The sequence below is a fragment of the Grus americana genome, chromosome 1, assembly GCF_028858705.1.
Source record: "Grus americana isolate bGruAme1 chromosome 1, bGruAme1.mat, whole genome shotgun sequence".
Taxonomy (NCBI): domain Eukaryota; kingdom Metazoa; phylum Chordata; class Aves; order Gruiformes; family Gruidae; genus Grus; species Grus americana.
Window position 1 is genome coordinate 160,836,109 of NC_072852.1, and position 12,369 is coordinate 160,848,477.

General features: G+C 40.2%; 1 protein-coding gene across 2 annotated transcripts in view; it reads left to right on the top strand.

The window, feature by feature from the left end:
- Positions 1-11,361, top strand: part of SLC15A1 (solute carrier family 15 member 1) — a 28,067-nt gene extending 16,706 nt beyond the window's left edge. For both annotated transcript variants that reach the window (XM_054838445.1, XM_054838452.1), the window contains 12 exons: positions 839-883; positions 985-1,017; positions 1,148-1,236; positions 2,395-2,476; positions 3,921-4,046; positions 5,994-6,143; positions 6,583-6,632; positions 7,233-7,340; positions 7,475-7,571; positions 8,011-8,157; positions 9,008-9,115; positions 10,428-11,361. In XM_054838445.1, the coding sequence (XP_054694420.1) occupies positions 839-883; positions 985-1,017; positions 1,148-1,236; positions 2,395-2,476; positions 3,921-4,046; positions 5,994-6,143; positions 6,583-6,632; positions 7,233-7,340; positions 7,475-7,571; positions 8,011-8,157; positions 9,008-9,115; positions 10,428-10,616 (1,224 nt within the window). In that variant the 3' untranslated portion in view covers positions 10,617-11,361. The remainder of the gene's footprint in view (positions 1-838; positions 884-984; positions 1,018-1,147; positions 1,237-2,394; positions 2,477-3,920; positions 4,047-5,993; positions 6,144-6,582; positions 6,633-7,232; positions 7,341-7,474; positions 7,572-8,010; positions 8,158-9,007; positions 9,116-10,427) is intronic.
- Positions 11,362-12,369: the final 1,008 nt, after the last annotated feature.

Sequence of the window (12,369 nt, forward strand, 5' to 3'; positions counted from 1 at the left end):
ATTCTTTACTGTGAGAGTGGTGAGGCACTGGAACAGGTTGCCCAGAGAAGCTGTGGATGCCCCCTCCCTGGCAGTGTTCAAGGCCAGGTTGGATGGGGCTTTGGGCAACGTGGTCCAGTGGAGGGTGTCCCTGCCCATGGCAGGGGGGTTGGAACTAGATGTTGGCTCTGAGGTCCCTTCCAACTCAAACCATTCTATGAAAGCTTTCTTAGTTCTAACACTTCTTCCACTCTTGTGAGATTAAATGTAAGGTCCTAGTGTAAATGCTCTGGAGAACCAGGCCTGAAATGACCTGGATGCCAGTTTGTTTAATCACTCAAACTTGCTATAAATACCTCACACCTTCAAGCAGAAGCATAAGCCTATCATTCTCATTCACTTGTGGATGGAAGCAGGCTTTCATAGTTGAATGTAAATTAGGAGGTTGTCTGAGAACCAGGGGCTGAAAGCTGTATCCAAGGCAGCTTGTAGGAATTTTGGTCCAGATTGCCTAGATCGTGCTGCTTTAGTCTAGTACCAGTGAGCTGTAACCATCAGTGTTACAAATAGGGAGCCCTGCTATGAAATTCAGAACTAAATACTCATTATGTGAGTAAGAAAGATAATCTCTGCATCTAAATTTTCCACTCTTTCACAAAACCAGTAAAGAAAGTGAAATGAGTCACAGGGATCGCTTTGTTCAAATGTTTACATTGCAGAGTAAGAATACTCCCATAGCAAGCTAGCTTTATTTTTTTTTATTGTATTGCATGTCTTTCCCATACTTATGAAAACAATTCAAGAGGAACTTTGGAAGACTGATTTATTGTGGTATTTAACTTTCTCTTCTTTTGTTAAGGGGTCAAGATGGACACTGCAAGCCACAACAATGGACGGGAATTTTGTAGGTTACTTTTTTCCTTAATTAACATTTTAACATTTACTTTTCAGATAAATTTTACTTGTTGTCATAATATTAAAACTTATTTATTTTTTCTTCACCAGGGAGCTATTCAGATTCAGCCAGACCAAATGCAGGTACAGTTATCTTCTGTCTGCCAATTCTAAGTACTTCCCAAAGATTATTTATATATATATAAATTACCCTTCATTAAAAAAGGACTTTAAAAAATACTTATTTTTTTTCTCTTATGTTAATCTTCAACAGACTGTGAATCCAATCCTGATTATTATAATGGTCCCAGTTGTAGATGGTGTGATTTATCCTTTAATCAAGAAATGCAAGATCAATTTTACGTAAGTTGATGTACTTACCTGACTTCAACAGAGGCTCACTTTAGCGGTTTCTCTAAACTGCTCTTCCAGCCCTAATATAACAAGAGCAAGCATTCAGCTAAGGAGAAGATAGTAGTGTATTTAAAATAGAGTTAATATTTTAAAGAAATGAACGTTAAAACCATAGAATACTGCAAGAGGTGTGTACAGGCACCACAGACTAGGGGAAGAGAATCTAATAGTGAAGTAACAGTATTTTCCAGTTAAGGGTAAAAGCTTTCAATTGCAGGAGAGATGCTGTTTACTGGTTTCCACTTCCCCCATGTCTACCCCCCTTCTCTCCCAAGTATAAGTAGTAGAACTACAACATACATCCTTAGCATGTGTCATGTTTTGGGCTTAAAACCACCTGAGACAAGATATGTTTCTTCTTCAGTCCCAGTGAGGAGTCAGCTCACTGGATACTTGTAGGTGTAGCTTCAGAGGGCTATTGCACATTATTTTTAATGTTGGTCATGAAGTGACTAGCACTTGCAAGTTGGAGAGGCAGAAGAGAACACAATTCTTAAAACAATTTTTATAGGGCTACGATGCAATGCTGCTCTTCCATCTACTTATGGACATCTGGGGGCATGTGCTGTGCTGGAAACATTCATTTGTAGACACTCTACATCTGACGAATGAGGCAATAAATATCTACCTTAAATGTACCCTTACAGCTTACCTGAATGTCAGTAGATGTCTCCTAATCCAACATATTTCCCTGACTGTTTTTGCTCAATATTTATTGTTGATTTAAACATAGCAATATAGACACTAGTTGTTACCCCTTTTTAAAAAGCATAACTTGTTGTCTTTTTGTTGTTTTAAAGCTAACAACTGTACTATATTAGGTTTCTTCTTCCTGCAGAGCAGACTTTTCCAGAAACCTAATAATTATGTTCAGTCAATGTTTGAGCCCAGGAGATGCGGAGTAACGTGTTATAGATCTTACCTGCAGCATCTTAATTTGCTGACAGCGTAACAGCCCAGCTTAGCAGAACGCTTCCTGTAACGACCACAACTACCACATAATCACCATTTGAATGACCGATGTTATTACCGTGAAAAGGAAATCACTAACAGCTGAAACTTTGAACTTGTCTTAAAACTCACATATGTGTGTTGTTGTTTGACTAGGCCCCTGAGGAAGATCACTGTCGGTATGTTCCTTGCATCTTTGGCTTTTGTTGCTGCTGCCCTTGTGCAAGTGCAGATAGACGTAAGTTCAGCCATGTGCAAGTATTTGCTATTAACATTTAGTTATTAATACAGAATAAAGTGTGCTTAAGGGGAGAATGAGCCAAGACTCCTAAATTTGGAAGGAAGTATATGAGCACAGAAGCAGAGGGAGGAAAAATATTAATGCAGTAGTGTGATTAGCACAATAAAATTAACTAGCTATAAACACCCTCCTGCAAAACGCCTCATCTGCCACTAACGTAAATCATGCATTAAAGGCAACCTCAGGTCTTTAAACTGAGACTAAAAGCTGAAAACCAGAGACTCGTTTGGCCTACAAAGGGGCTGCTTTGTATCTCTGATCTCTTCTGATATTTAGACTGGAAGTGAAGTGTGACAGTCTGGGAAGCATCATCACAGCGTGGGCAAAGATGATACCTGTTTAAGGCAGGGTTCATCACACCTAACTTTCCTTGCCCCAAAGGGAGGTGTCATGCCTGAACTGGATGAAGGTTTCCCCTGTAGCTGGGGCATCAGCAGCACCTCTGGGAGGTGATCCATTGCACCCCAAGATCTGAATAGCTATCCAGAGATGCCTGCCTGTCTTCATGCACTATCAAGGCAAGATACTCAACTCTTAAACAGCTTTAGTTAGGAATGAGGGATTCTCTTCTTATTGCCTGGGTCCAACAGCAAAACAAGCTTTATATTCAACTTTGTCTCTTGAAGTCAGAAGAAAAGAGTCCGGCCTTCAGCTGGTATAGACACATCCAGGCTGTCTTCCTGAATACCCTGTTCAGAAGGCCAGAGCTGCGCACACACGTGCACACTGGCGTTGGGCAGAAGCTTCATTAAAGCCGGTAACTTCCCAGACTGTTGCACAAGAACTTTCTGCAGAAAGGTGAAGATAGACTTGGTTTTGTTGTGTGATGTACCTGAAGAGATTGAAGCGGATAAAAGTATAGGAAGGGAGGAAAGGTTGAGGCAGAACTGAAATAGACCCAACTCTTGATGCTCTGCAAGAGCAAGAAGTGGAGTCTCGAAGTTCAGTTTCTCTGGGCTGTCACACCAGGCAGTGCCCACACATGCTTCTGTCCAGTTCAGCAGCACCAGTGCCGGGGGAGAATGAGTCAGAATATGGTACAAAGGAACTCAGGCAGCCACAGGAGGTGGGAAAAGCCCATTCCTTGAACTGCAGAACAGCCTCGGTAATGGCAGCATGCTGCAGGACCTGATCAAAGAGGAACCACATCTGGCCATGGAGGCGTTGTTGTGGATGAGACACTTCTTTCCTGAAGTGGCAGTAAGAGAGCTTGTGAGTCTAGTAACAAAACCCATTATTAAAGCTGCAGCCCTCTGACAGTCACAGATCATCAGGCAAATGCTAATCTTCATATTGAGATAATCAAGACCACAGTAATTATAGTACTTTTTCCATGTGACTTAGGATAGGGCACTGATTTTTCTTTTTTTCTGTCCTACAGAAAACTCTTCCAGTTTTCCCTGCAGCTGGGCAATCCCAAATAAAAATTATAAATCTAGATACTAATAATGCAACAGTTGGGTTTGGATCTCAACTTAACAGTGTGAATGTAATGTCTATGAAATCGGTAAGTAAGGGGAGATGGGGAATAACAAATTTAAAAAACAAAAAAGATAATCTAATGGAGCAAGTCAAAGTGGTTCTTAATTAATGGTTCAAATGTGATTATTTTCTAGTTTTTTCTCTAATAATTGTAAAGATTTTTTTGTATTGTGGAATGAATTGTTACTGAAAACACAGTGAATGAAGAAATGGTAACTATTTCAATATTCTAAGCAGTACTAGTTTGTTTTGGCAAGAGTGGTTTTTTTAAGAAACTTTAAGAAACTTAGTGACTTTTGAACTAATTGAAAATTTCACTGTTGCTAAAAAGGTGTGTCATGGTTGCACCTGGCAGGCAGCTAAAACCACTACACAGCTGTTCCCTCACTCTCCCCTTCAGTGGGATGGGCAAGAGAAGCAAAAAGAATCCCCCCCATGCCCCTCAAAAAACCCAAAACAACAACAAAAAAACCCCAACCACCAAAGGTAAAACTTGTGGGTTGAGGTAAAGACAGTTTAATAGGACAGACAAGGTAGAGAATAGTAATGATAAAAGAATATACAAAACACGTGATGCACAGCACAATTGCTCACCACCTGGAGCTGATGCTCAGCTAGTTCTTGAGCCAAACTGCCTCCCAGGCAACTCCCCCAGTTATATACTGAGCATGATGTCATATGGTATGGACTATCCTTCTGGCCAGTCTGGGTCAGCTGCCCTGGCTGTGTCCCCTTCCAGCTTCTGGGGCACCCCCCACCTTCTCATTGTCAGGGCAGTGTGAGAAGCTGAAAAGTTCTTGACAGCTTGGCAACAACTAAAATATTAGTGTGTTATCAACATTGTTCTCATCCTAAATCCAAAACACAGCACTATACCAGCTGCTGGGAAGAAAATTAACTCTATTCCAGCCAAAATCAGGACAAGGTGCCATTTCTTAACAGCAAGAACATCCCTTCCTTCAATAAAAGTCCATTCAGCTCTAGAAAGTCACTGCTCGTACTGTGAGTATTCACTTACTTTTTCTGTGGCTACATCATGTATATTAAGCTTCAGATTTTGCTGTTAAAGAACCTTATCAGGTTCTATTACAGCATAACCTTGACAACCCTATTGACAGCAAAATGTGGTGGAGCTGATGGACGTTTTTAAAAATGCATGTTAGGAAGCGTGTTCTCTGATAGCCTGCAGTCCTGTTTCCCTGTAAGAAGAGAAACCCTTACTCTGTCCTCCTCCAAACTTGCCTCACATGGAAACTGAGTTGTGAGGAGAAGATAAGGGCACCCAAATTGTATGCTGATGTGGAATTGATATAACCATGGTGCACACCTGAAAAGGAAGGGTGTAAAATGCTCAACTCCTTACTACAGACATCTTATAATCCAGATGTTTTGGATTATAAAATGCTTTTTATAATCCTATAAAACAAAAGGGTTACTTTAGTATTGCATTAACGTGTTTCTTAACATTTTAAGTATTTTGTGCTGATGAAATGTATTTAGAATATTTAAAACATGTCCTGGTAATAGTCACTCCTGCTGAAACCATAAAGATGTAGCTTGCATTTGCATCTCTTAGGAGGTGTTGCTATTTGGAAAATGCTGCATCTTAACTTATGCTAGTGCTGCCTCTGTAACTAAACAGCATTTTACTTGGCGGTGGTGGTAAGCCTGATTTATCTCGAGCAAGAAATACACAGGAAAATATATCAGCTATTCCATAATGCTTGTGGGAAGCTCATGTTACTTTAAAGCTTGTGTTAACAAAAGAAATTAATAAAAAATAATGATCAAATTTAGTACTTGATGTGGAAAACCTAATAAAAATGAAAATTAGGAGATACTTATGGTCTCTGGTACTTCAGAAGTAGCACACGTGTAAGCTTCTGACCACCTGGAGTCCACAACATTTCCTCAAAGGTGTAGACACTTATGCAGTGCATGGAAATTCATAGCAATCTGTTTGTCTTTGTAGACGGACTACATGACATTTGAGACTTCTCAGTTGCGATCATTAACCGTAACTTATGGAAATAAAACTACAATTAAATCTGTCATGTTGTCAGAGGAAAGCCGTTACACTCTTGGAATTAAAACTAACACGATGAGCGTTGTTGCTGAATTGGTAAGTCTGCTTAATTCCCAAGCTGTACATTCCTGCCTTAGCAGCCGTCTATGTGGAGTGTGTGAAGCTGAGAGGACAAGATCTGGGTAGCTTTTCCCTTTATCATGTTTTCTGTCTCTCCCCTCTCTGCTGTACAAGTGAGACAGAGGAGCTACAGAGAGCAGGGCAGGATGTTGTTTAAAAAAAAAAAACTTAAAAAATCTAAAAAAATTACGAACTTAGTATGTAATTTGGCAGTTACCCTTTCACCAAGGATTAAATGTGTGATGTACCTGAATACAGCATTTTCTAGTAGGCATGTATCCTAGTAGGATCCTAACAGAGAAGGTCTGGAGTCTTGTCCTGAAGCCTCTGTCAATTCTCACTGCTATGTAATAGTACACATTTAAGCTGTTCGCTGATGCCAATGAAGTATCTTGATAACGGTCTCTTCCACCAGCTGTCTGATGAGGTCACATCAAAACCAGAAGAAGGGAATAATCTCATCAGGTAGAGTTTGTTTTGCTCCCAAATTCTGGCAGTAGTGAGACTGTCTCTTCAATCTGCCTCTTGGGTGGACTCTTCTTCTTGCTTAACGGAGTTTTCTATTCTGCAGGAACTCTCTGCTTGCTGGACACTTCACTCAATGTTTAGGGGATGTAGGAACTTTTGGGGCATGATTCATTTAACCTATCTTGCATATCTACTTTGGGTATAACTTAGCAAAAATTGGAAGTGTATGTTTTGCTCTGTCTGGACTTTTTTGTAGACAACCAGCACAAATTGCACGTCTTAGGCTTGGGTAAGACATATACTACTACTTCTCTGCTTTTCTTCTACATCTTCTATTTGCAGATGCATTTGTTACTGGTTGTAGTAGAGGCTTGCTTTTGACGTACTCCTCAGCAGGCAGAGGGCTGATGTGGGTCTAGCTTGCTTTTTGCATTAGCCACATTCTAAGAGATTTGGAGTTCTTTCAGAAATGTTAACTGACAAAATGAAAGGGGAAGACGTGCTTGTTGTGCTGCCAGTACATAATTAAAAGTAAAACATGTATTCTTTGACTTATGCATATTTTGTGTAGTATTTCATCACTCTTGCATTTTAAAGGTTCATAAACAATTTCCCTGATGATATCAATGTCACTATGGGTGGCACTTCTTTTGGAATACTGAAGCCTCTTTCTGCCAGTAATTATAGCCTCTTTCCAGGAGGAAGGTAAGCATTTTCCTTTACCCTAATCTAACCACTTAGACATGCCTGTCTTTCCAGAAAGGACATAAACTCTTATTTTATAGAATACACACAATTGTCTATACCTATGGTCTGAACTGTATTTTTTTCTTTTTCAGAAAAGATGAGATTATGGCTTCTATAAATTCAGTCCCCTGTTCAATTACTTCAAGGGCATTTGGATTTGGCAGTGCCTATACAATTGTAATTAACGGGGTGAGTTGCCAGTGCTGTTCAATGGACAATAGAGAATTACTTTTCATCTCAATATTTTCTTTAATTAAAAAAACACTTGTAGAATTATCCCTCTTGTCATTAATTGTACATATGATAGAATTCTGGTATGTTAAACAGAACATAAAAACATCATTAACTATAAAAATAGTGATGGGTATGATAATGATATGATGCAAGAATTCATGTTCGTCACTAATGGCCTTAAATCTTTAGGCTTACTAGGCACAAAGGATTTGCATGAAGTCTGTTGTAAAATAACTATTGCTTCATAACTAGGTATGCAGCGCTTCATATACACTATTTCTTATTTACCCAGAACTTTGTGTATATATGATTATAGAGATGACATAGAACTGCTTAGCGTGCCTTTAGTGTACAGACTCTATCACTATTACTGACATGCTGTTTTAATTTCCAGTGTTCTCAAGATGGTCTTGATATATTATATTCTGAAGATATCCCGCCCAATACAGTCCATATGGCTTGGCAGATCCCTCAGTATTTTATTCTTACATGCGCAGAAGTAGTTTTCTCTGTCACTGGGCTGGAGTTTTCATACTCACAGGTAGGATTTGCTCTTCAGAGCTATCATTGTGTTAAAAGTCCTGAGTGGAGTCCTTGCCCTGGTACAAATGAAGATCTTCTGTGATTTATTGTTTTTAAGTGCTGGTTCCATATTGCTGCTTTGTTTGAACAATGAAGTCCTTCAGAGCTCCCTAGCAGGACTATAGGCTGGCGCGAGTTGGCCTTGTTTCACTACCCTTCAGTGCTTTCCATAAAGCTATGCTGAATTACGTTGTTTGAAGACTTGACCACCAGTCCTCAAATCTCCTTCTCACATGTGACTTTCCATTGAAAATAAGTGAGAACTGTACTGCTGCTAGAAAACCAAACTGGAGAGCCCTCAAATGAACATGTACTGACACTTTATCTCCGCACCAATTTCCTCCATACAGTCTTTAGGAGCAGTTTAATTAGACATTCTTAATTCATTTGTCTTCCAACTTCAGTTTGTATTAGCTGGGCATATTTCTTCCCTTAATTCTGAGACCATAAACTGCAGTGATGGGAACTTTGTAAGATGTGGCTTGCTAGACTATGATGCACTCAATTTCTTCATTTAACATGTACCATGTGCGACTGAATCAGAAGTAAAATGTGCCTGTTAATTACTCAGCGTGTACAAAGCAAAAGGTGTTTTATAGTCAGTACTACTAATCTCTTGCTCTTCAGAGCCTTCCCCAGGCCTGTTTAGTTCTCTAGCAATTTTTAATTAAAGAAACCCAACAACAAAAAACCCCAAGAAATCCTCCTCCCCGCAGAGAACCAGTGTTATAACATAAAGAATGCAGTAAACATCAGAAAATAAATCATAGCAGTATTTGACTAAAACTTAAGTGCCTTTACTTCTCTAGGCCCCATCTAACATGAAGGCAGTGCTGCAGGCAGGATGGCTGCTGACGGTGGCTGTTGGTAATATAATTGTCCTTATCGTGGCTGGAGCATCCAAACTCAGCGAGCAGGTAAGCGCAAAAGAAATTGCATGCTTTCATATTACACTGTGAGAAAGCAGCTTTAATGTGGGGGGGACTCATGGCTGATAATCCTCAACTACAACTTTTGAACATCAGCATTAGGGTGGATTTGCATTTGTAATTGGAATGTAGGAGGTTAGCGTTAGCTACAAGTGTACCAGTCAGTCGTAAAACTAGTGCTTGGCTCAATCTCACTGGAGTATATAAGTAACGGAGTTATGAATCTTTATAAGCTATCTGGATTAATGCTAGTGTTGAACAACAAGGTGGTAAATCGTTTTCTGGAGCCACTTCTACAGTTTCCATCGGCCTTTTTCCCCAGTACTGCCCCAACATGTGTATGCATGTACATGCACAAACTAAATTTTAAACAACTCTGACAAATACGTCTTCGACAAAGGTTTCTACTCCTTATCTGCTGTCTGCCATTCCTAACTCTTGCTCTGTCAGGCTCCTTCTCTTGCAAGCAGCAGTTTCTAGCATCTCTGCAATAAATTGCTTTTCATGGTGTGGAAATGCTGTGAACTTCTGGGCTGAAATTCTACACTAATGGGATTAAAACCTACTGAAATTCTGCTCACTGCTAATGAGCCTTCACCTGCATACCTCAGCCTCGTCATGTCCCTTCTAGCTCCGTTGGTTTTAACCCTCACTCCTTGGGGCATGAAAGCTGTGGCTCTTCTGGTGAAGAGCACTTGGACAAGACTTTCTCAGACTGCTCGTGGCACTCCTTAATGAATCAAAAGCAGTATCTGGGAGAGGGGAGAGCCTGTCTTTGAAATGGGTCTGGCAGGCCTGGTTTCAGCCAAATTAATGAGAAAGAGCATGAAACAGAGCTGTTGAGGTTTTTCAGGTGGAGATAGCACTTTGAAACCAAAGGTTTTGCTCTTGTTCTCTGCCCAGATCTGTGGTCAGTAGAAACTTTACTGCTGACCTAAGTGGAAGCAGGATGATTGCCAGCCTGGTTAAAAATGAGATTACCTCACCAAAAGGAGGGGCTGAGTCTTTGGGCTTTTGCTCCATTCCCATGCTTCTAGGAAGAGGATATTGTAGAACTTTCCAGCATTCATAGAACTTTTGTCTCTTCATTGAAGACAGAACTGCTTGAAAGGGTCTCGATTATGGGTTGCTTTAATATGTATTATATACCTCTAATACTTAGTTCTTTAAGTCATATGGTATTTGTTAATGTGCTCAGTTTCATGTTCTGAATTAACTTCATTCCTTGCAAATAGTAAAAAGGTGTAATTCTTTTGAGGAACAAACATTGATGGGTAAGTTATACTTTTTTTTTTTACAGTGGGCAGAGTACGTGCTGTTTGCTGCTTTGCTGTTGGCAGTTTGCATCATTTTTGCTGTCATGGCTTATTTTTATACCTATATTGATCCAAACGAGGTTGAAGCCCAACTTGACGAGGAAGAAAAGAAACAAGTCAAAAAGGATCAAGAAGTCTATGAAAAGCAAGTTGAAGATGACTCTCAGATGTAAAAGGTGTATTCAAGGTGTGTTTGTAACTTATGGTAACCCGTTAACTATCCCTGTAGTAAGAGGAATCACAGTATCAGCAGCACCTCTGCATAATATGCTCTATGGGAGAGGTTAAAAAAAAAACAAACTGTTTTAATTTAAAATGCAGCCTCTCTTGGGAAGCAAGAGGAAAAGACTTGAACTGAACATGGTATCCTGAAGAAACTCCAGCAGAATTTGCACTCTTAATGTACCTCAAGCTTAAATACTACTGCATTAAACTGTTGAGGTTGCACTCGGCACTATTAGACCCTGTGAAAAGATGTATTTTTATACTGCATTTCAATTTTATATCATGAAAGAAACAAGTATTGCAAAAAAAATAGTAACTAAAGCCACATTGTCTGCATGACCCCTCTACCCTCCCTGTTACTTTTGAAAGCAGCAGGTCACGTGTACTTCCTTAGGGATAATGGGAGCAAAGCTCTGGCGTTGCTCAGCTTCGAGTGCTGTCTGTGCTCCGCATGGCAGTAACTTGGACGTGCCCTGTAATATAACGCTTTATGTGTCTGTTAACTACCCATTTAATTCCTGGTTATGTTTTTAATTAAATGTATTAATGTCCACTCTGGTAAACAGACAATGGCAAATGAGATTTGGAATAAGCAACAGCAATAAAACTTGTGTTACAACACAAAGTAATGGAAGTGATGTAAAAGTATTACTTGCTATTACCTCTCTGCTGCTTATGTGTTTCATCACTCGAAGCTAATGGACAAGCATCAGTCTTCTCTATCTTAATATACCTGTAACACCTATCAAATTTATAGCAGGGAAGATTAAATTTCACTGCCTAACAGGATTCTGTGGACCATGTTATGGAGTGCTAGTGGTCTGTGCATTGTTTTGGGAATTCCTGTATTTAGATCCACACCCTACACTTTCTCTAGCAGGTGTGGAGGTGGACTCCCTGACCCCTCCAGTAGCCAGGCCAGATTTATAGCTACTTTTGATACCTGGCTCCCAATACTCTATCCTATTTTACAGCTGGTACAACTTGATATGTGCAAGCGGTCACAGTGACATACACGTTCAAGTAATGTGCATGTTACTGGCACTGCAGATGCACAGGCCCCTTGGTTCTTACTCCAGTTGCAGGCACTTAGACCTCCATGGACACAGAGAATAGAGTTCCTCACCCATGAAAACAGTTAGAAATGGAGCTTTATAAGGCAAGTCCAAGGTGCTCTTCTTCTGTACCCCATAGGCAGTAATACCTATTGGTGTCTAAGGTCATCCAGGGAGAGCTTTTCCCATGGATTCAAGGTGCTGGGTGTCCCTCCAGCCCATGGGGCTGAGGGTCTCCTGGGACAGCCCTGTGAGGAGCTGGGTCCCTGCCATGCTCTGAGGAGCTAAGGGGGTTTTGCACCAGCTTTACCTGTGGTAGGCTAACCAGCCTTTCCATTGCCATGCAAGTTAGGCAAAATAAATTGTCTCTCAACTGTATCCCTACAAGATAGCATCTTCTGTCTACTATTTTGCCCATGCCAGGTGAAATGTTTGTTGAGCATTTTAACATTTTTTTTCCTTTGATATTTTTTATATCATAAGCTATGGGAAGTTAGCACTCTAGCAAACCCACTCGTCTACTACATGGATGTGTTTTATGGGTAGAAACCCACTAATGCTGTAAAATTTGATGGGAAAGCTTTCTGATGAGGAGAAAACATACTCCACCATCTCTTCAGCCCTGTATGATAGTATGGAGATAGTC